This window comes from Mercenaria mercenaria, chromosome 2 (genome assembly GCF_021730395.1).
Source record: "Mercenaria mercenaria strain notata chromosome 2, MADL_Memer_1, whole genome shotgun sequence".
Lineage (NCBI taxonomy): Eukaryota > Metazoa > Mollusca > Bivalvia > Venerida > Veneridae > Mercenaria > Mercenaria mercenaria.
Window position 1 is genome coordinate 37,690,114 of NC_069362.1, and position 22,414 is coordinate 37,712,527.

General features: G+C 36.2%; 1 protein-coding gene across 1 annotated transcript in view; it reads left to right on the forward strand.

Moving 5' to 3' along the window:
• LOC123562125 (zinc finger ZZ-type and EF-hand domain-containing protein 1-like) overlaps positions 1 to 22,414 on the forward strand; it is a 93,767-nt gene that overhangs the window by 14,736 nt on the left and 56,617 nt on the right. Inside the window, 12 exon segments of the mRNA XM_053535432.1 lie at positions 9,657 to 9,760; positions 10,271 to 10,351; positions 12,483 to 12,593; positions 13,969 to 14,054; positions 14,340 to 14,395; positions 14,817 to 14,906; positions 15,390 to 15,452; positions 16,521 to 16,563; positions 17,630 to 17,743; positions 18,462 to 18,658; positions 18,983 to 19,076; positions 21,864 to 21,969. Coding sequence (XP_053391407.1) covers positions 9,657 to 9,760; positions 10,271 to 10,351; positions 12,483 to 12,593; positions 13,969 to 14,054; positions 14,340 to 14,395; positions 14,817 to 14,906; positions 15,390 to 15,452; positions 16,521 to 16,563; positions 17,630 to 17,743; positions 18,462 to 18,658; positions 18,983 to 19,076; positions 21,864 to 21,969 — 1,145 coding nt within the window.

Here is a 22,414-nt window from a genome sequence, read left to right on the forward strand (position 1 = left end):
GCGCAACTCCTATTTTTCGTCTGGCTCCGCCCTCCTATTTTTAGAGTTATGGCCCCTGAAATAGTCAAAAATGCACATTTTCACCTTGTGACGTGCCTAGCTCAAAAAGTATTTCATATAAATTGATTAAATCTTGTATGAGTCTTTGCCATGATATGAACTTGTGCACCTCCTATTTTTTGTCTGGCTCCACCCCTGTTTTTAGAGTTATGGCACCTGAAATAATCAAAAATGCACATTTTCACATTGTGATGTACCTAGCTCAAAAAGTATTTTATATAAATTGATTAAACCTTGTTTGAGTCTGTCATGATATGAACCTGCGCACCTCCTATTTTTTGTCTGGCTCTGCCCCCTATTTTCAGAGTTATGGCCCCTGAAATAGTCAAAAATACACATTTTCACCTTTTGATGCACCTAGCTCAAAAAGTATTTAATATAAATGGTTGAAAACTTGCATAAGTCTTTATCATGATATAAACTTGCACACCTTCACTATTGTGGCCGGCTCCACCCCCTATTTTTAAAGTTATGGCCCCTGAAATAGCAAAAAAATGCACATTTTCACCTAATTATGTGCCTAGCTCAAACAGTTAATGTAAATTCATGAAACCTTGTCTTTATCATGATTTGACCTTTCTCACTTGGCATTCTTCTTGAGAATCTTTGTGCTTATTACAGAGTTATGCCCCTTGAAATAGCCAAAATAGTTGATTTTTTGTTTGGGATGCTCATAGCTCAAAAATATATGGTGTAGAATAATGAATCCTTTTCATAAAATGTATGTTTAGGCTAAACCCCATTAATACTGCAAACATTTGTATTATTGCACCTTATTTGTGACAAATGTACAAATGGGGGGCACACCCTGTGTCCTACAGACACATTCTAGTTTTACTAATTTTTTCTCTTGCAATTACATGTAGAAAACTCATCATTTTTACCAAGAAGCTTTCCAGTATACGAGGGTTGTCCCAGAAAATCACGAACTTTTTTTATTATTTCGAAAATAAGCAACGCATTATTTTAATGTATACTCGACAGGACTATAGAGTTTAAAATTAAAAATCTGTCATATTATTCGTGTATTTTTTTAAAAAATAGACGGCAGTCAGTGCTAGTCGGCGCCCGCTTACTTTTCCTCATACAAAAATAAGCAGCTTCTTTTTAATTTCATGTAACTTTCCTGATATACATCTCACAGAATTAAAATTTAGATCTTAATTAATGGCAACGCGTGGCGCATAAATATTTTGCATTTCAAGTCTTTGACATCACTTAAGACAGTGATGTAATTTTGAAAGTAACGGTCGTGCGCACTTCCAGAAATTACGATATCAGATAAGTTCGCGGCACAGAAAGTATTAAAAGTATTATGTCACCCTGTCTTTGAATCACTCGCCCAACCTTCCTTAAAACGTTTGGTTTGTGCCACGTAAAGACAAGTGTCCTGCTAACATTTGCCTGACCTCCAGAATTTTTCACTTCCCGTTTTGTTTGTGAAGGAGTCATACCGCGACATTCACAATATTTTATAAATGCTTTCTGCGCCGCAAATTTATTTGACGTCAGAATTTCTGAAACTGCTTGCGACCTTACTTTAAAAGTTACATCACCATTTTAAAGCAAGTGATGTCAAAAACGAAACATAATTACGCACCACACGTTGCCATTAGTGGCGATATAAATTTTAATCCTATGAGATGTATATCGGGTTAGTTACATGCGTTTAAATGGAAGTCGCTTCTTATTGTAGGAGGAAAACTGAGCATGTGCCCACTAGCACTGACTGCCATCCATTATTTAAAGAATACTCAAATAATATGAGAGAAATTTTATTTTAAACTCTATAGTCATGTCGTGTATACATTGAAATATCATCAGTTGAAATAATTATTAGATGCATTGCTTATTTTTGAAATGATAAGAAAAGTTCGCGATTTTCTGGGACAACCCTCGTATTTCTCTTTTCAATGCAATATATTCAATCACTTGCCATGAAATAAGCAGCAGCATTCTTTTTCTTTGGTCTATATCCAAGTTGTTATTTGCTCCTTGTCCCAAGCACAGCAGGCTAGTAGCATATAAAAACAAGCATAAGTATGTCCCAAGAATAGGACAGTTCACTAATTGGTCTGTATCCAACTTGTTATTTCCCCTTTGTCCCAAGCACAGGCTAGTGATAGTAACATATAAACACAAGCACTAAGAATGTAACAAGAAATAGGCAGCATGTTCCACTAACTTCTGTATGTATCAAAGTTGTTATTTGCTCCTTGTCCCAAGCACAGGCTAGTGCTAGTAGTATATAAACACAAGCACTTAGATGTACCAAGAAATAGGCAGCATGTTCCACTACTTTGGTCTGTATCCAAGTTGTTATTTGCCCCTTGTCCCAAGCACAGGCTAGTGCTAGTAGCATATAAACACAAGCACTAAGCATGTACCAAGAAATAGGCAGCATGTTCCACTTACTTCGGTCTGTATCCAAGTTGTTATTTGCTCCTTGTCCCAAGCACAGGCTAGTGCTAGTAGCATATAAACACAAGCACTAAGCATGTACCAAGAAATAGGCAGCATGTTCCACTAATTTCGGTCTGTATCCAAGTTGTTATTTGCTCCTTGTCCCAAGCACAGGCTAGTGCTAGTAGCATATAAACACAAACACTTATGATGTACCAAGAAATAGGCAGCATCTTCAACTTACTTCAGTCTGTATCCAAGTTGTTATTTGCTCCTTGTCCCAAGCACAGGCTAGTGCTAGTAGCAATAAACACAAACACTTAGATGTACCAAGAAATAGGCAGCATCTTCACTCTATGCTGGTTTATCCAAGTTGTTATTTGCTCCTTGTCCCAAGCACAGGCTAGTGCTAGTGCATATAAACACAAGCTAAGCATGTACCAAAAATAGAGCAGCTTCTTCACTTAACTTTCGGTCTGAAAATCTCATAGATTATTTGCTCCTTGTCCCAAGGCACAGGCTAGTGCTAGTAGCATATAACACAAGCACTAAGGATGTACAGAAATAGGCTGCATGATTACACTAATTTCGGTCTACAAGTTTGTTATTTGCTCCTTGTCCATAGCACAGCTAGTGCTGTAAGCATATAAACTAAAGCGTTAGGCATTGTCCAAAAATAGGCCAGCAATTTGCCTTACTTCGTCTGTAATCAAGTTGTTATTTCTCCTTGTTCTAAGGCACAGGCAGTGTAGTACATATAACAAAGCACTAAGCTGTACCAAGAAATAGGCAGCATTTCCACTTACTTCGTCTGAAAATCCAATTTTTTAGTGATGTCCTTGTCCCAACACAGGCTGTGCTAGTAGCATATAAACTAATCACTATGAGATGTACCAAGAAATGGTAATGTCGCACTTATTGGTCTGTATACTAGTTGTTATTGCTCCTTGTCCTAAGCACAGGCTTAGTGTAAAGTACATATAAACACAACACTAAGCATTGTACCATTGAAATAGCAGCATGTTGACAACTTACTTCGTCCTGTATCAAGTTGTTATTTGCTCCTGGTCCGAAGCACATGTCTAGTGTAAGTAGCATATAAACAAACACTAGTGTACCAAGAAATAAGCAGCATCTTCACTTCTTTGGTCTGTATCCAAGTTGTTATTTGCTCTTGTCCCAAGCACAGGCTAGTGGCTAGTAGCATTAAAACAAGCATAAGATGTACCAGAAATAGACATTCACCTTGTCTGTATCCTTGTTATTTCTCCTGACAAGCACAGGCTAGTGTAGTAACAATAAACACAAGCACAAGAGTACCAAGAATAGGCGCATGTTCCACAACTTCTGTTGTATCCAAGTTGTTATTTGCTCCTTGCCCAAGCACAGGCTAGTGCTAGTAGATATAAACACAAGCACTAAGCATGTACCAAGAAATAGGAGCATTTCCACTAATTTCGGTCTGTATCCAAGTTGTTATTTGTCTTGTCCCAAGCACAGGCTAGTGCTAGTAGCATATAAACACAAGCACTAAGCAGTACCAAGAAATAGGCAGCATCTTCACTTACTTCGTCTGTATCCAATTGTTATTTGCTCCTTGTCCCAAGCACAGGCTAGTGCAGTAGCTATAAAACAAGCACTAGCATTACCAAGAAATAGGAGCATCTTTCACTATTGGTCTGTTCCAAGTGTTATTTGCTCCTTGTCCCAAGCACAGCTAGTGCTAGTAGCATATAAACACAAGCACTAAGATTACCAAAAATAGGCAGATTTCCACTTATTTCGGTCTGTATCCAAGTTATTGCTCTTGTCCCAACACAGGCTAGTGCTAGTAGCATATAAACACCATAAAGCATGTCCAAGAAATTGGCAGCATTTCCCAATTTTTGGTCTGTATCCAGTGTTATGTCTTCCCAAGCACAGGCTATCGGTACAATAAACACAAGCAAGATGTACCAAGAAATAGGAAGCATCTTCAATTATTTGGGTCTGTATTAGTTTTATTCTCCTTCCAACACAGGCTATGCTAGTAGCATATAAACAAGCACTAAGAGTACTTAGAATAGGAGATGTTCATAATGTCGGTCTGATCCAAGTTTTATTAGTCTTGTCAAGCACGGTGTGCAGTAGCATAAAACCAAGCTAAGATGTACCAAGAAATAGGCACATCTTTCACTACTTCGTCTGTATCAAGTTGTTATTCTCCTTGTCCCAGCACAGCTAGTGCTAGTAGCATATAAACACAAGCACTTAGGATGTACCAAGAATAGGCAGCATATTCCACTAATTTCGGTCTGTATCCAAGTTGTTATTAGCTCCTTGTCCCAAGCACAGGCTAGTGCTAGTAGCATATAAACACAAGCACTAAGCATGTACCAACAAATAGGCAGCATCTTCAACCTACTTCGGTCTGTATCCAAGTTGTTATTAGCTCCTTGTCCCAAGCACAGGCTAGTGCTAGTAGCATATAAACACAAGCACTAAGCATGTGCCAAGAAATAGGTAGCATCTTCCACTTACTTCGGTCTGTATCCAAGTTGTTATTTGCTCCTTGTCCCAAGCACAGGCTAGTGCTAGTAGCATATAAACACAAGCACTAAGCATGTACCAAGAAATAGGCAGCATCTTCAACTTACTTCAGTCTGTATCCAAGTTGTTATTTGCTCCTTGTCCCAAGCACAGGCTAGTGCTAGTAGCATATAAACACAAGCACTAAGGATGTACCAGGAAATAGGCAGCATGTTCCACTAATTTCGGTCTGTATCCAACTTGTTATATGCTCCTTGTCCCAAGCACAGGCTAGTGCTGGTAGCATATAAACACAAGCACTTAGGATGTACCAAGAAATAGGCAGCATGTTCCACTAATTTCGGTCTGTATCCAACTTGTTATTTGCTCCTTGTCCCAAGCACAGGCTAGTGCTAGTAGCATATAAACACAAGCACTTAGGATGTACCAAGAAATAGGCAGCATGTTCCACTAATTTTGGTCTGTATCCAAGTTGTTATTTGCTCCTTGTCCCAAGCACAGGCTAGTGCTAGTAGCATATAAACACAAGCACTAAGCATGTACCAAGAAATAGGCAGCATATTCCACTAATTTCGGTCTGTATCCAAGTTGTTATTTGCTCCTTGTCCCAAGCACAGGCTAGTGCTAGTAGCATATAAACACAAGCACTAAGGATGTACCAAGAAATAGGTAGCATCTTCCACTAATTTCGGTCTGTATCCAAGTTGTTATTTGCTCCTTGTCCGAAGCACAGGCTAGTGCTAGTAGCATATAAACACAAGCACTAAGGATGTGCCAAAAAATAGGTAGCATCTTCAACTTACTTCGGTCTGTATCCAAGTTGTTATTTGCTCCTTGTCCCAAGCACAGGCTAGTGCTAGTAGCATATAAACACAAGCACTAAGCATGTGCCAAGAAATAGGCAGCATCTTGCACTTACTTCTGTCTGTATCCAAGTTGTTATTTGCTCCTTGTCCCAAGCACAGGCTAGTGCTAGTAGCATATAAACACAAGCACTAAGCATGTACCAAGAAATAGGAAGCATCTTCCACTAATTTCGGTCTATATCCAAGTTGTTATTAGCTCCTTGTCCCAAGCACAGGCTAGTGCTAGTAGCATATAAACACAAGCACTAAGGATGTACCAAGAAATAGGCAGCATGTTCCACTAATTTCAGTCTGTATCCAACTTGTTATTTGCTCCTTGTCCGAAGCACAGGCTAGTGCTAGTAGCATATAAACACAAGCACTTAGGATGTACCAAGAAATAGGCAGCATATTCCACTAATTTCGGTCTGTATCCAAGTTGTTATTTGCTCCTTGTCCCAAGCACAGGCTAGTGCTAGTAGCACAAGCACTTAGGATGTACCAAGAAATAGGCAGCATGTTCCACTAATTTCAGTCTGTTAAAGTTGTTATTTGCTCCTTGTCCGAAGCACAGGCTAGTGCTAGTAGCATATAAACACAAGCACTAAGCATGTACCAAGAAATAGGCAGCATCTTCCACTTACTTCGGTCTGTATCCAAGTTGTTATTTGCTCCTCGTCCCAAGCACAGGCTAGTGCAAGTAGCATATAAACAGGAACACTAAGCATGTACCAAGAAATAGGCAGCATCTTGCACTTACTTCTGTCTGTATCCAAGTTGTTATTTGCTCCTTGTCCCTAGCACAGGCTAGTGCTAGTAGCATATAAACACAAGCACTTAAGGTTTACCAAGAAATAAGCAGCATGTTCCACTAATTTCGGTCTGTATCCAAGTTGTTATGTGCTCCTTGTTCCAAGCACAGGCTAGTGCTAGTAGCATATATACACAAGCACTAAGCATGTACCAAGAAATAGGCAGCATCTTCCACTTACTTCTGTCTGTATCCAAGTTGTTATTTGCTCCTTGTCCCAAGCACAGGCTAGTGCTAGTAGCATATAAACACAAGCACTAAGCATGTACCAAGAAATAGGCAGCATGTTCCACTAATTTCGGTCTGTATCCAAGTTGTTATTTGCTCCTTGTCCCAAGCACAGGCTAGTGCTAGTAGCATATAAACACAAGCACTAAGCATGTACCAAGAAATAGGCAGCATCTTCCACTAATTTCGGTCTGTATCCAAGTTGCTTCTTGCTCCTGGTCCAAAGAAATAGGCACACATGCCTCATTAGCATATAAATGTAGAAATGCTTTCATCACATTTTTATAATTTTGTTATTTGAAAACGTTATTTTTGATAAATTTTAAATTGAAATTAAACTTTTTTACATTGTTTGGATTTATGTTATATTATTGAAAAAAAAAACATAATGATAACTGTTACAACTAGAGTAGTTTCTTTTACATCTTAGTGATAATGCTGCCTATAGAAGTCAAGATTCTAAAATAGTTTTTTTTTTATAAATTCTTAGTAGAAAAGTTAAGGTGAAAAGCTTTTTTAATGATACCAGTTGGGAAATTTGCTTGGTATATAAAGCCAGTAGTTGAACTGGCATATTGTGTAGTGATATATGACAAGCTGGGTTCCAAGCTCACATGCAAGCCCAAACCCCATATGGTTCATGACAGTGTGAATTCTGATTTTTGATTGACAGATGAGTCAATCAGTTTAATTGATTAGTTATTGAGTGATTAATGGAAATCCTTGTTTTGATCTCTGTAAGATTAAAAGGAGCTTGTTGATTGGCAAGGTGATAATTGAATTGTTTGCTCAGTAATTGAGTGATTTTGGTTAATGTTGTTTGAAATTTGTTTGTCAAACATGTGTTTATCAGTGATTGTTAAACTTTTAAGGTGATTTTATTTTCTTTTTTGTAAGTTTCTTTTTTATTCAAATATATTGTTTGAAATGGTAAAACAATATATTTGAATAAAAAAGAAATCTTAACAAAAATCATTAAAACTGTAATTGTGCAATTGAATTAAAATACATTAATATTTAGTATTTTTATTTTAGCAAAAGTTACTTAGATATTTTAAAAGTATTTCTGGAATTTACATCTTTTTAAAGTCTTTGCAACCACTTGCTTTGGTTTAAATTGTGTTTTTAGATTGTATTTCCATTTATATAAATATTCTAAAGGAGTTCATAATTAACAGTTTCTCTTATTGCAGTAGGCTTTAAAAGCGAACAGCATGGAGCCTGACCAGACTGCGTGGATGCGCAGGCTGGTCTGGATCCATGCTGGTCGCAAACCCACTATGTTGGTTTTCTCATGGCACGGCTCATATTTCAGTAAAATATAGTAGAATCCTGAATAAATTAATGTTACCATGGAAATGAAGCACACATCGTATATTTCTAATTTTAAAATTCAAAGGCTTTGATCCTGGTCTATTCACAGTTTCAGCTTTTTAAACTTTATTTCAATATAGTCTATGAAAATAATTATTGCAAGCACTGAATTTTCCTTATAAAAGCCAAATGTGGATTACTCTTGTTAATTGTTTAAGCTTCGATATTTGTTTAATTAAATGAAGATAAACAAAAATATTGCTTACTCTAAAAATAAAATGTTTTGAAGCTATGTGAAACAAGATTGATAAACTTATTTAATACTTTCTAAGAAACTATGGTAAAAAGCAAGATAGAAGGTATTTTAAACATCTCTGTTTCCATGGTTACTTAAAAGTTTAAGACAGATAGTGTACCACATAAAATGTTTGATATTCTGCTCATAAATTTATACTAATTGTCTACTTTGGTAAAAAAGAGAATAGCACTGAAGCTGTCAAAAAATTCCTATATTGTATGTAGTTGTTTAAAATCGAGAGAAAATGCTTCACAGCGGAAACACAAGCCCTGCATCAGGAGCATTTTAAGTATATATTAGAAAGCTAATGCATATACTAAGAAAATTATCAGCTATGCAGACTTTTACTTATAAAAGTAAAACCAAAACACTCTGAAAAGTGTCAGATATCTGTATTTTCCCTCTTCTTTCAACATGAAATAACTTCAGTCTGTCATGTACTTGAAACCTGGATAAAATTGTATTTGAAGCAACAGAGATAAACAAAGATTGTAGCAGCTAAAACATAAAATTACACAAAATACAATGAATTGCGGTTCCATTAATTTGAATCTACCCTGTGACAATTTATTTCATGTAGAATCATGTCGAAATTTCATGTCAAGATTGTCCAAAATTCAAGAAAAAAAGAAAGAAAAGACATGACATAAACTGATACGTATATATTTTATTTACGATCAACTGTGCTTGATTTTCATCAAATATAAGTGTGCCACTGAACATATTGGTTACCGTAATAGAAAAAACGTATTTACAATTGCCAGTTCAATATCTGATTGTATTTAAAAATGTATATCCCCATAATGGTTGCAAGATGCATCAGGAAATGTAGGCCATTACATCAAAGAGTACGTCCCCATGACGGTTGCAGGATATGTCAGTTAAGTAGGCAATCACAGAGTAAATTCGGTTGATGTTTGCAGGATGCACCAGTAAACATACTCAATGACAGAGTATATGCCCATGATGATTGCAGGTGCAGAAGTAAATATAAGACATTGCAACCAGAGTTAAATACATGTGATGGCTGCAAACTGCATCAGTTGATGTATGCCAGTAAGGAGTATATAACAATCTATTACTAAACAATATATTTTTTTAGGTTATTACAAAGAAAGTGGTTTTCAGAAACAAGATGCAATAAACTAAGATGTTGTTTTTATTTCAGACAAAACAATGACATGCTAGCTGATGGTGTACACTTACTGTTAGCTTTCAACCTGGCTCGAGGACATATAGGTGGACTGCTTAGAACTCTCAAGATTCTTCAAGGTTGGTATATTCTCCTTTTGTTTCAAAGTTGGTATATTCTCCTTTTGCTTCAAGGTTGGTATATTCTCCTTTTGCTTCAAGGTTGATATATTCACCTTTTGCTTCAAGGTTGGTATATTCTCCTTTTGCTTCAAGGTTGGTATATTCTCCTTTTGCTTCAAGGTTGGTATATTCTCCTTTTGCTTCAAGGTTGGTATATTCTCCTTTTGCTTCAAGGTTGGTATATTCTCCTTTTGCTTCAAGGTTGGTATATTCTCCTTTTGCTTCAAGGTTGGTATATTCTCCTTTTGTAATTTTAGTATGTTCCGATCTATCAAATTTTCAGATTTCAGCAAAATAGAATGAAAAATAAGGATTATAGAGCACTTTTCTGGATATTGAACACCCCTTGTATGTCTCTTGCTACATCCTGTTTATACAAATGGTAAAACCATACCAATGTCAAGAAACGTTTTCAGAAAGTAGCTAGATCTGATCTTACCATTAAATTATGTTTATTGAATCTTACAGAGCACACAGATTTGTCACTGCCTTGTACACAGCTTATGGCCAAAATGCAAAAATCTAGAGACTTCTGTTGGGAAAAGTCAGGTAATTTATGTTTCATAATTTAATTTTTCTCACTTTTTTAGCTCACCTGAGCACAAAGTGCTCATGGTGAGCTATTGTGATCATGCTGTGTCCGGCGTGCGTCTGTCAAGTCGTCCGTCCGTCATCAACATTTGTTTAAATGACATCTTATCCAAAACCAATGAATGTATTTTGATGAAACTTGGCCATGATGTTCCTTGGGTGGTCCTCTACCACAGTTGTTCTAATGGTTCCGCTTGGTTGCACATATGGTCTGCCAGAGCTAAAAATAGAAAAAACGACATCTCCTAAACTGATGGTCCGATTTTGAAATAATTTCACACAAATGGTCCTGTTACCCTCTACCAAGATTGTTCAGATTATACAGATTCGTCAAAAAACATGGCCCCTGGAGGGCGTGGTCACTTTTCCCTATATGTATATAGTGGAAAATTTAAAAATCTTGTACGAAACTGCTTGCCCGATGTTAGAATCATTTTACACAAATGGTCCTTGTGTGACCCTCTACCAAGATTGTTCAAATTATTTTGATTCATCAAAAAAAAAAAAAAAAAAACGTGGCTGCCAGAGAGCATGGTCACTTTTTCCTGTATGTATATAGTGGAAACTTTAAAAATCTTCTTGTGTGAAACTGCTAGCCCGATTTAAGAATAATTTTACACAAATGGTCCTTGTGTGACCCTCTACTAATATTGTTCATATTATTTTTGATTTGTAAAAAAAATGGCCACCAGAAGGCGTGGTCACTTTTCCTTATATGTATATAGTAGAAACTTTAAAAATCTTTGTGTGAAACCGCTAGCCCAATTTTAGAATAATTTAATACAAATGGTCCTTGTGTGACCCTCTACCAAGATTGTTCAAATTATTTTGATTCATCAAAAAACATGGCTGCCAGAGGGCGAGTTCACTTTTCCCTATATGTATATAGTGGAAAATTTAAAAGTCTTCTTGTTTGAAACTGCAAGCCCGATTTTAAAGTATTTTTTCACAAATGGTTCTTGTTTGACCCTCTACCAAGATTGTTCAAATTATTCCAATTTGTGACAAAACATGGCTGCCAGGAGGCGTGGTCACTTTTCTTCTTTGAATCAATAATAGCTGGAGCCTTGATATTTGGCGTGTGATATCAGATTTGTAATGTCTGCCCTAATTGTTCAAGTTATTGCCCTAGGTTCAAAAGTGTGTGTGACATGTATATAATATAGGCTAACATAGAAGAAACCTAACTCTCACACATCTGACTTGAATCCTTGTTCACAGGTGAGCTCTTTAGGGTCAATGACCCTCTTGTTTAAGGACATACATGATTTACCATTGTTGCAGCAAAAAAGGTACCAGTAGTCCCCATTTTTAAAACACAACATTAAAAGGAAAACTTGAGTCTCTTTTTTCCTCTTGGAGATGGAATTCATTAGGAATTTTGTGTCAAGAGTGATTGATAAATAAGTTATGAAACTTGTTTCATAATTGGCCTAAAATGAGTTAGTATAAATATTACAGTTTTCTCGTCGTGTTATCAAACCATGGAATGAATTACCACAGTATGTTGTAGATGCTAAAACTGTAATTGACTTCAAAATAAGATTAGATAAGCACTGGCAGGGAGAAACTCCATACAAATTAAGACACTAAAACACTGGGCTGTAAATCGATTTTACAGCGATAATGACAATATAATTAGATCTGTCACCATTTTAATGAACAAACTGTGAAGAAACAAATTGAGCCGTACTGCAGCAATGCCATAAGAAGAGGGGCTTAAAAAGGGTTTTATACCCTTCCACCAGAGCCCAGAATCATCCTACAGGTATAGGTATCCTACAGGTATAGGAAATACATTCACTGATAATAGTTTCACATTTACTACTATTAACCCTTATCATGTGGGACACAATGGTTCTGCCTTTGCGACCAGTGTAGGTCATGGTCTGCATTGTTGGCCATTCTGTCAGTATCTTTTTGGTAAGCACCCCTTTTAATAGTTAATGGTACTATTCAGATTGAAAGATGGACAAGTTCATTATAGAAATTTAGCAGGGTAAGGGTTAAACTGGCTGAATATACATCAGCTGCATTAACTGTTAAATGTTCTAAGTTTCTTGTTTAAAGATATAATATTATAATCTAGGACACCAGTTACAGTTTACAATGGCTGGGTGTGATGGTGGAAACTCGGAGGAACAGGGCAATTCTAAACCAGAAAATGTTCTCATACCAAACTGGACAGACCCTTCTCCAGGTAAACTACACATTTTTGTTGTTGATGTGCATTTTTTAAGGAATTCAGTAAAATTTTGATTAAGACTACAAGAACAAAAAATTCCAAGTCTTTTAAATGAAATATTGATATTAACTAACTTGTAGCTAAAAACTGAAAGACATATGCCAGCAGAGGTCATAACCTTCAGTCAAATGTAAGGCTGTTACTCCTTGTTAGTGATACAAAACTGCAAGGCACATGCCAGCAGAGGTCATAACTTTCAGTCAAATGTAAGACTGTTTAAGAGTTACCCCCCTTATTAGTGATACAAAACTGCAAGGCACATGCCAGAGGTCATAACTTTCAGTCAAATGTAAGACTGTTTAAGAGTTACCTCCCTTATTAGTGATACAAAACTGCAAGGCACATGCCAGAGGTCATAACTTTCAGTCAAATGTAATACTGTTTAAGAGTTACCCCCCCCCCCCCCCCCCCCCCCCCCCCCCCCCCATATAAAACTGCAAGACATATGCCAGCAGAGGTCATAACCTTCAGTCAAGGTTGTTTGTAGCTCGACTATTCAAAGAATAGGGGAGCTATCCTACTCGCCCCGGCGTCGGCGTGAGCGTCACACAAATGTTAAAGTTTGCGTATCACCCCAAATATTTTCAAAGTCCATTTAGATATTGCTTTCATATTTTGCATACTTGTTTACCATCATGACCCCAGTCTGTAAAAAGGAAGAGGCAACTCTATCAAGCATTTTGACTGAATTATGGCCCCTTTTCGACTTAGAATAAATGTTAAAGTTTTGTGTACCACCCCAAATATTTTCAAAGTCCATTGAGGTATTGCTTTCATATTTTGCATACTTGTTTACCATCATGACCCCAGTCTGTAAAAAGGAGGAGGCAACTCTATCAAGCATTTTGACTGAATTATGGCCCCTTTTCAACTTAAAATAAATGTTAAAGTTTGTGTACCATCCCAAATATTTTCAAAGTCCATTGAGATATTGCTTTCATATTTTGCATAGATGTTTACCATCATGACCCCAGTCTGTAAAAAGGAAGAGGCAACTCTATCAAGCATATTGACTGAATTATGGCCCCTTTTCGACTTAGAATATGCTTATTGTAATGTTTAAGTTTTACTCATTGCTTATATTATACTATCAAGCACTGAGAATAGTCGAGCGCGCTGTCCACTGACAGCTCTTGTTAATAGTTATTCCCCTTGTTAGTGATATAAAACTGCAAGACACATGCTACCAGAGGTCATAACCTTCAGTCACATAATTATAAGGCTGTTTAAGAGTTACCCCTCTTGTTAGTGATATTTATAAAGATGTTATCTTCCACACAGATATTTTCTATTTTTCTGTTAATGATTCTTTTTATATGACTGCTTTTAGCATACATGACTGCAGAGGGTAAAACCAAGGTGAACATGTTCTTCAAGTCCTCGGAACTGATACAGATCACTAGACTCAAAATAAAGGTACTCAGCATTTTTGTTTGTACATTTTAAATATTTGTTTTAACATTAATTATATTTTTGGTGCATTTAAACTTGTATGAACCAGATTTGGACTTCTTGTTAATTCATGAATCTATTTCTGATGATGCCATTTTAATGAAATTTGTGATTGTATAGTATTTTTAATAGTTGTCTAATCCGTCAGATTTAATGCAGTAGAAGAGTTCAGTGGTGGATTAATCTGTTACTGCATGTAGATTATTGCTGTTTATTCTATAATTTCTAAATTTGGTTTCTTACCTGCAGGTAGTATCTGGAGTAAAAGGTGCTAAACGTGGACTAGTGTTTGTATATAGAGACCAGTAAGTTATGTCTTGTACGAAAATATTTCGGGAAAATATGAAAGCTTATAACCTTTTATCAAAAAGAGATATCTGTAGAGGAAAACTTATTTGCAAAGTAACTTAAACATAGTAATTTACAGTTATGCTTGGTTTCTGTCTACCATAGAGTTTAACCTAAAAAATTCTGTCAAACATGTGTATATGTTCTCTACACAGGCAAGAGTTTAACTGAAGATAATTCTTTCAAACATGCTTGTATATTCTCTACACAGGCAAATGTTTTACTGAAGATAAGACTGTCAAACATGATTGTATATTTATTACACAGACAAGAGTTTAACAGAGAAGAGAATGATGTCATACATGCTTGTATGTTGTTTGAACAGGCAAGAATTTGATAAAGAATTTTGTCAAACATGTTTGTTTTTTCTTTACCCAGGGATGAGTTTAACCTTGAGAAACATGTAGAAAGATTTGAAGGCTATGATACCTGGGGCAAACTGGAGTATCAGTTCAGTGTACAAGTCAGGTAAGAACTGATTAATTAAGTATAGACAGATGGATATGCCAGGATAATATCAAGAAAGGTTCAAACTTCCTCCTGTCACAGCACATGGAAAAGTAGAGAAGACTTATGTGTGGGAAGCAAGAAGAAATTTTGTTTGTTTTAGACAGTCCACACAGTTAGCTCAGTTGGAAGTGAACAGGAATAGAATGGTTACAGGTGCAATATTTTTTCTGTAACAGCTTAACAAGAAAGTCAAGTAATTTGTCCTGGTCTGATTAATGTTAATTGAAGAGAACATGTCAGTATTGGTACAGTTTCCACAAAGTTCAACATTGATTTTCAGTTACATGTCATTGCATTTCTGAAATACTGTTTAAAAATGGCATTGTATATCAAATACACCTGTTAATGTACATAATACAGAAATGGTGAAGTAAAGCTTACACTTGCATTCTCAACTTTAAGGTTTCTTGTGTGTTTCATACAGTATTATAATGATTTCAGGAATGCAGGTATAGCAGGTAAACCAGACAATCCTGTGGCATACTTTACCTTTGATGATGATTGGTAAGTCAATGGTTTAATATGTTGGTTTGTCTGTATTCTTAGATATGATAATTGAAGAGTGATAATAACTGGGCACTTAGTGTCATATATACAGTTGACCTGTATTAAGCAGCTAGTGCAGGGAGCAACACAGTCTGTCTGCTTAAGGCAGGTAGTTAAGACAAGTTGACATTAGAATAAAAATTCCATTTGACTTGCTGCTTATGACAAGTGGCTGTTTAATGGCTGGTAAGGCAGGTTCAACTGTACTGATCTTTAGCTAATTTAACAAATTGTTACAGTGTAAGTATCAGCTGGTACCCAATTGTTATATAAAAACATTTTGATAGCCTGCAGATTTTCTTTACTCATATTCATTTCTGCTACTCTTTATGGAGCTTGCTGGATCAAGATGAGGTGTTGATGATAAAGGCTATACAAAAGCCAATTCTTGGTGATACTAAAGGCAGTGATAAACTTGGACTTGATGATAATAAAGGCTATTATAAATTGGGATAATAAAGCAAGCTGGGACTCTGTTGTAATAAAGGCTGTAATTATGCTAGTCCTTGGTGGTAATACAGCGCTGAGACCTTATGACGATAAAAGATATAATAAAGCAGCGTCTCGGTTATAATGAAGGCAGTAGTAAAACTTGTCTGTGACCCTGCATAGAAAGCTCCATTGGCTGCTAAATATAATAAATGAGCCATGCCATGGGAAAACCAACATAGTGGGTTTGTGACCAGCATGGATCCAGACCAGCCTGTGCATCCGCGCAGTCTGGTCAGGATCCATGCTGTTCGCTAACAGTTTCTCTAATTACAATAGGCTTTGAAAGTGAACAGCATGGATCCTGACCAGACTGCGCAGATGCGCAGGATGGTCTGGATCCATGCTGGTCGCAAACCCACTATTTTGGTTTTCTCATGGCACGGCTCATATATTTTTAGGCACTACAGATATTCCTGCATTTCTGACATCAGTTTTTAACCTGATCTATCTCAGTAATTCATTTTAGTCAGTGAAATATCAGCATTTATAGGCTTTAAGGATATTCTGCAATTAATTTTTCATCTTTCATTTCAGTGATGAAATTGAAGTTCCTGTTTCCTGGCACCCAGTAGGACAGGTATGGTTTTTAGCTCGACTATGCGAAGTATGTAGAGCTCTCCTACTTGACCAGGCGTTGGCGTCCTGCCGCATCCGCACTTTGGTTAAAGTTTTTATGCACATTCTCTTTATCTCACTTATTACTTAATGGATTTGATTCAAACTTGAAGTAGTTGTTCCACATCATTACCCACATCATATGACACAAGCTCCAATTTTTCATGAATTATGCCCTCTTTTTTCTTAAAATTTGATGCTAATTTTGATGCATTTTCACTATATCTCTGTTATTTCACAAGGGATTTGATTCAGACTTAAAGTAATTGTTCATCATCACCACCTACATCATTTGACACAAGGGACATAACTGTGACACCAGTATTTTATGATTTATCCCCCTTTTGTACTTAAAATTTCAGGTTAAAATTTTGATGCCAATATTTCATGAACTATGCCCCCTTTTTACTTAGAATTTCAGGTTAATTGTGGTGCACTTCCACTATATCTGTGTCATTACTTAATGAATTTGATTAAAACTTAAATTAGTTTTTCCAGATCCTCATCCTCGTCATATAGTACAAGGTCAGTCACTCTGGCACAAATTTTTTATGAGTTATATCCCCTTTTTACTTAGAATTAGTTGAATTTTGATGCTTTTTATATCTCTGCTGTTACTAAATGGATTTAATCAAGCACTTGAAGCTTTGTACACTAGAGCGCTTTAGGGTCAATGATCCTCTTACTACTAAATGTTGAGGTTAATATAAGAGCGGTACTAGTTGCTTATTAGCTTAGCACTCTGCATTAAAAGGATAGTTTTAGGATTGGTTCTCCTGTTGTCAGTATAATGTTACTGCATGGGATATCATGTGACTATCATAATTGTTTTAATTTCTGATTTGGATATTTCAGGTATGTTTGTATACCAAAGGGTAACAACTAAAAATAGGTATACAGAATAAAATTGATACAAGTGTAGTTTATGTACTAAATGATCAAAAAACATGTCACATTTCACAAATACATGTATATATTTGTATCAGTGATTTAATGGAAAGATTTGTAATACAGTTTATCTATTACAGTATGTGCTAGTGAAGTTTCTGGAACCCCGGAAAACTAGTGCTGTAGTTGGTGTTGCGGGGATAAAGTTCTGCGGCTTTACCAGAAAACCAGTGCTGGTGGAAGATCAGGTTGTGGTAGGTGTATGTTAGTCTCCCGCTACTTGAATACAGTCTCTGTTACTGTGATTGGATAAGTATGGCTTAAGTCTCTTCTATTGAAAATAACCCTTCAAAATTGAACTTTTCCTGTAGTCCAAGGTTTTTCCATTCAAAGAATCTCTGGTGTATATGTAAATTAAGTTTCCACAGATTCAAGGTGGGAGTTTTATCATTGTCATTAGAATAGAAGTAAGGACTGTATTGAATTACAGCTAGGTATCACTTCTGAAAAATGTGATGTTTTACAAGAGGTATCTTGATACTTTTATAAGTTTCATTTCCTTTCTTTTGTGTTTTTTTTTTTTTTTTTTTTATATATATATATATATAGAAGTCAGTGACTTAATAGTAAATATAGTCAACTTTATGTTAAGCAGCCAGTCAAGGAAAATACCAAATGACTGCTTAAGACAGGTCATCACTTAACACGAAAAAATATATTCGGCGGAAAGTATAACATATCTATAAAATTTGGAAAAAGTATGAATAATGTTCTCTAGAAGATGTTTTTGGTGTTTTTAGATATCAAAAAAAAAAAAAAAAAGGTATATTTCTAGGTCATGTCATAGTACACTGATAAAGTGATTAAACCTCACAGCTCTATATGGAGTCCAGAAACACTAGGTTGATATACTAGCAATTGTATATACCTGAATGATAGACATCTCTGTATACCCAATTTCTGCTGTAACAGGTAAGACACCCACCAAACCCGGAGAAGAAGCAGATCTGTACCAGTCTAGAGATTCTACAGTATGTCACAACGTTCCTGATAGATCTGTCACAGGATTTCGCACATCACCGCAGTGTCACATGGGGTGGAGAGTATCTAGATTTCAGCGGTATACCCCTGGATACTCTGTGTGAGATCTATCATACATTTAGAGCTAGGTTAGTGCAGATATGCTGTGTTAGATACAATGTATGTAACACAGAAACATACTACTTACCACTAGAAACTTACCACTTAGCACTGAATGCCTAGTGTCAATATACATGTCATGTTAATTGGCTTACACCTTTTATGTTATTCATCACTGATGAGCTTACTGTCTTTAAACTTAAGTTTACAGAGAACTGTACAAATTATAGCCAGCTGACAGTACATACAGCATAAATGATAACTTCTCATCATTCAGGAAATTATATTTGTTATAAATATTGTTAGCCAAGAAACTGTTTAATTCTGTGTGCATTGATTTTATGTTGTTTAAGAGATGAGGAGAAATGGCAGACATGTTCCTTGATGACTCTACAGTTGATATTCTGTCTTCTTCCTGCATTTACAGGACTGTCAGGGGAAAGTAAGGTATGTCAGTATAGTCTGATTTAAGGGCACATGTTAAGGAAGTATTTCGGAGATTCTCTAGTTGTTTTGATGTATAAAACTATTTTCACACTGAGTAGTATTGTTACTTGTTAATTTTATAATAAAATGTTAAACTTCATTCTACTTGTTTGTTTAGACTGCAATGTTCTTTGGAACTTTTAGAAACAGTAAATATTGAGGATCTGATTCCAGTTAAATTCCACCAGTGATATATTATTATCTAGATTGACAACACATTTTTCTTCTATTTAATTTTTATATGCCTGTAAAACAGAATTTATTAAATGAGCCGTGCCATAAGAAAACCAACATAGTGGGTTTGCGACCAGCATGGATCCAGACCAGCCTGCGCATCCGCGCAGTCTGGTCAGGCTCCATGCTGTTCACTTTTAAAGCCTATTGGAATTGGAGAAACTGTTAGCGAACAGCATGGAGCCTGACCAGACTGCGCGGATGCGCAGGCTGGTCTGGATCCATGCTGGTCGCATACCCACTATGTTGGTTTTCCCATGGCACGGCTCAAATGATTATCTGTGACAAGTGGCATGCAGATAAGCAGCGTCACTGAAAGTTTCCTCTCTCTAATTTGAGCAGTTAGTATCAGATATTCACCAACATTGGTCACACTGTTTATAAGCATAAAATCTTGGCCAAGTTTGATAACCACTTGGATTGTTCAAAAGTCCCTGGAGTAAATGACCCTTGATTTACTGAAAATTGTGAAATATGCTATGTTAGCTTTCATACTTTAGTAGGTCATATCCAGTTTTCACTTAACTTGGATGTTTTGTTTCTGTGTATAATATCAGACATGATCAGCAGCAAACTGGATCTCTCAAAATTACTTAAAATTGCAAAAATTGTCAGTGTCCACACTCTAACTTGAGCAGTTCTAATCCAGTGTTCAGCAAACTGGGTCACATTGTTTATGGGCATAATGTTTCGGCCAAGTTTGATAACCTGACGTATTGTCTCAGAGGCTCTGGAGTTTTTATAACTATACATGTGATCTCCCGCGTGGGAGGGTCAAAATCCCGATTTTTTCACCTTGTCTCCCGTCTCCCAACCAAAACCATATTTCTCCCGCTTTTCAAAAAAAAAAAACAAAAAAAAAAACAGTATTATGACTGGGTTGATAATTACCGAGGAGTGCCAAACATGTTTACACAGTAGATCAAAGTGTCATTATACATGTTTGACACACATGTAGCTGGAGGAAAGAGTTGTTTTTCACAGGTGAATTTTGATAACCTGATTAATTGTTTGTTTTGATAAGGGATTAGACAAGCAGGGCCTTTTCCATCTGTCTCACAGGGCCGAATATCGGCTCAATCTGTTACCAATTTGAAGCAAAAAACTCCTAGTCATAAGAAATAATTCCCAGCTGAAATGAATTTTTGATTATTCAAAGAAAAGTTTTGTTCGGTAATAAAATCACATAAATAATTGTTGGAAAAACCAACCCATTACTATTTTTAGAATATGAATGTTATTTCCCCTTGTGCAGTTACGCCATTTTCTTCCAATGTTTACCAAATTAATTTGCTACTAAAATCGGACTTATTTCATTGAAAATTGGATGAAAACACACATTTATTTGATAACATCAATCTACATTATTTTGGTAAGGGTAAATACATATTGATGCATTTCTGTTTTCTGTTTTTCATGTCAAAATCATTAGTGATCAGTATTTTTATACGAAAGTGGGTGGGGTAAGGAATTTACATAATTTATGAGTTGTGTTCAGACCAATTTATAGAGCCTTGTTTTTATTTTCAGTCCTCGAGTAGAATAATGTTAATGCATGTTCACCACCATTTCAGACCTAAATTGAGACTTTGTTTCTACAAATTTAATCTGTTAAGAAAGTGTAAAGTTAGAACAAGAGGGAGCTTCTGTAAGACAGCATACTCGAGTTTTCTCAGTGATTGACTCTGAATTAAAGCTTTGCCAGTAAAAGGGGCATAATAGTCAATAGCTTTGTATGTAACAGAGATATTGGACATTATTTAAAACTTTAACCAAAAAATGTAACTTAAAAAGTGGCATAACTCTGTCACATTCAAATCAAGAGTTATGAGAATTGTTTCTTCTGGTGTAGACTTATGCGTTATTGTGTGGCCTAAAATATTGGATTTTGTCTCTATGTTTTGGGTCCGCGCGCTAAATTTATGTCAATAAAAAACCTCCAGTTTTGAGACCCCAACTCCAGCTGAAAAAAGGCAAACCTCCAGTTTTGGGATTCTGAACTTATCACATGTATGTTATAACTAAAAATTGCGAAAATTTGACAGTACTTGAGCTGTTCTTTTCCAGTGTTCACCAAACTTGGTCATAATGTTTATGGGCATAATATTTGGACAGCTTTGATAATCACCTTGATACTCCCAGTCATCTTTGAGTTACAGCCCTTGAATAACTTAAAATAGCAAAAAATGACATTGTCCTCAACTTACGTAATTATTATTCAATGTTCATCAGACTTAGAATGTTTATGGGCTTGTTATCTTGACCAACTTTGATAACCAGCTGGATAATCTTTGTTGCTCTCAAATAAATTATGTATGGCATTTGAATTAATCAGACTTGACAAGTAGTCTACTCCGAAAGTATAGTATTTTTAAAGTCAAAAGTAGTTTGCATAGGTCAGCTTTTGTTGTGACAGATTGCCACTCATGTTAATCTCTATATTTATAGAGACTGTTACTAAAATTTTGTTCTTTTGTTTAATTTTAACCTCAACATACATATATACCGTTCCAGGTGTCTGCAGAGTCATTGTTCCAACATCTGTGTAAGACTGTGGATGATCAGAGTGTAGACCAGAACAGCAGACATTACAAGCTGTGTAAACAGCTCATAATTGATGGTAAATATCATGTGTCTATTGTTCTATATCCTTTCTTATGTTGGAGTTGCATCCATGGCCAAGTGGTTGCTTCAAATCACTTGTCCCTCACTGCTGCATGTTCAGATCTTGCTTGAGTTTTGAGTTGTAAAATTATTTCAAGTCAGGAGATAATCTGTCTTGCTTACAGAAGGTCAGTGGTTCTACCAGTAGAGCCTGCTAGTGATGAAATAATACCTGTAGTAATTCCTTGATAGCCAACAAGAACTAAATTATTCTCCATGAACGTCAATTTCTACACTTGAATCAGAGATATAGAACATTGACTATAGAGTATATTGCCGTAACATATTGATCCATCTTATGACCTTTGCTTGATATTGCTCTACCTACTTTTTTGTGCCCCCCCCCCCCCCCCCCCAAAAAAAAGGGGGGGGGGGGGCTTAGAGTTGCCTTGTCTGTCCTT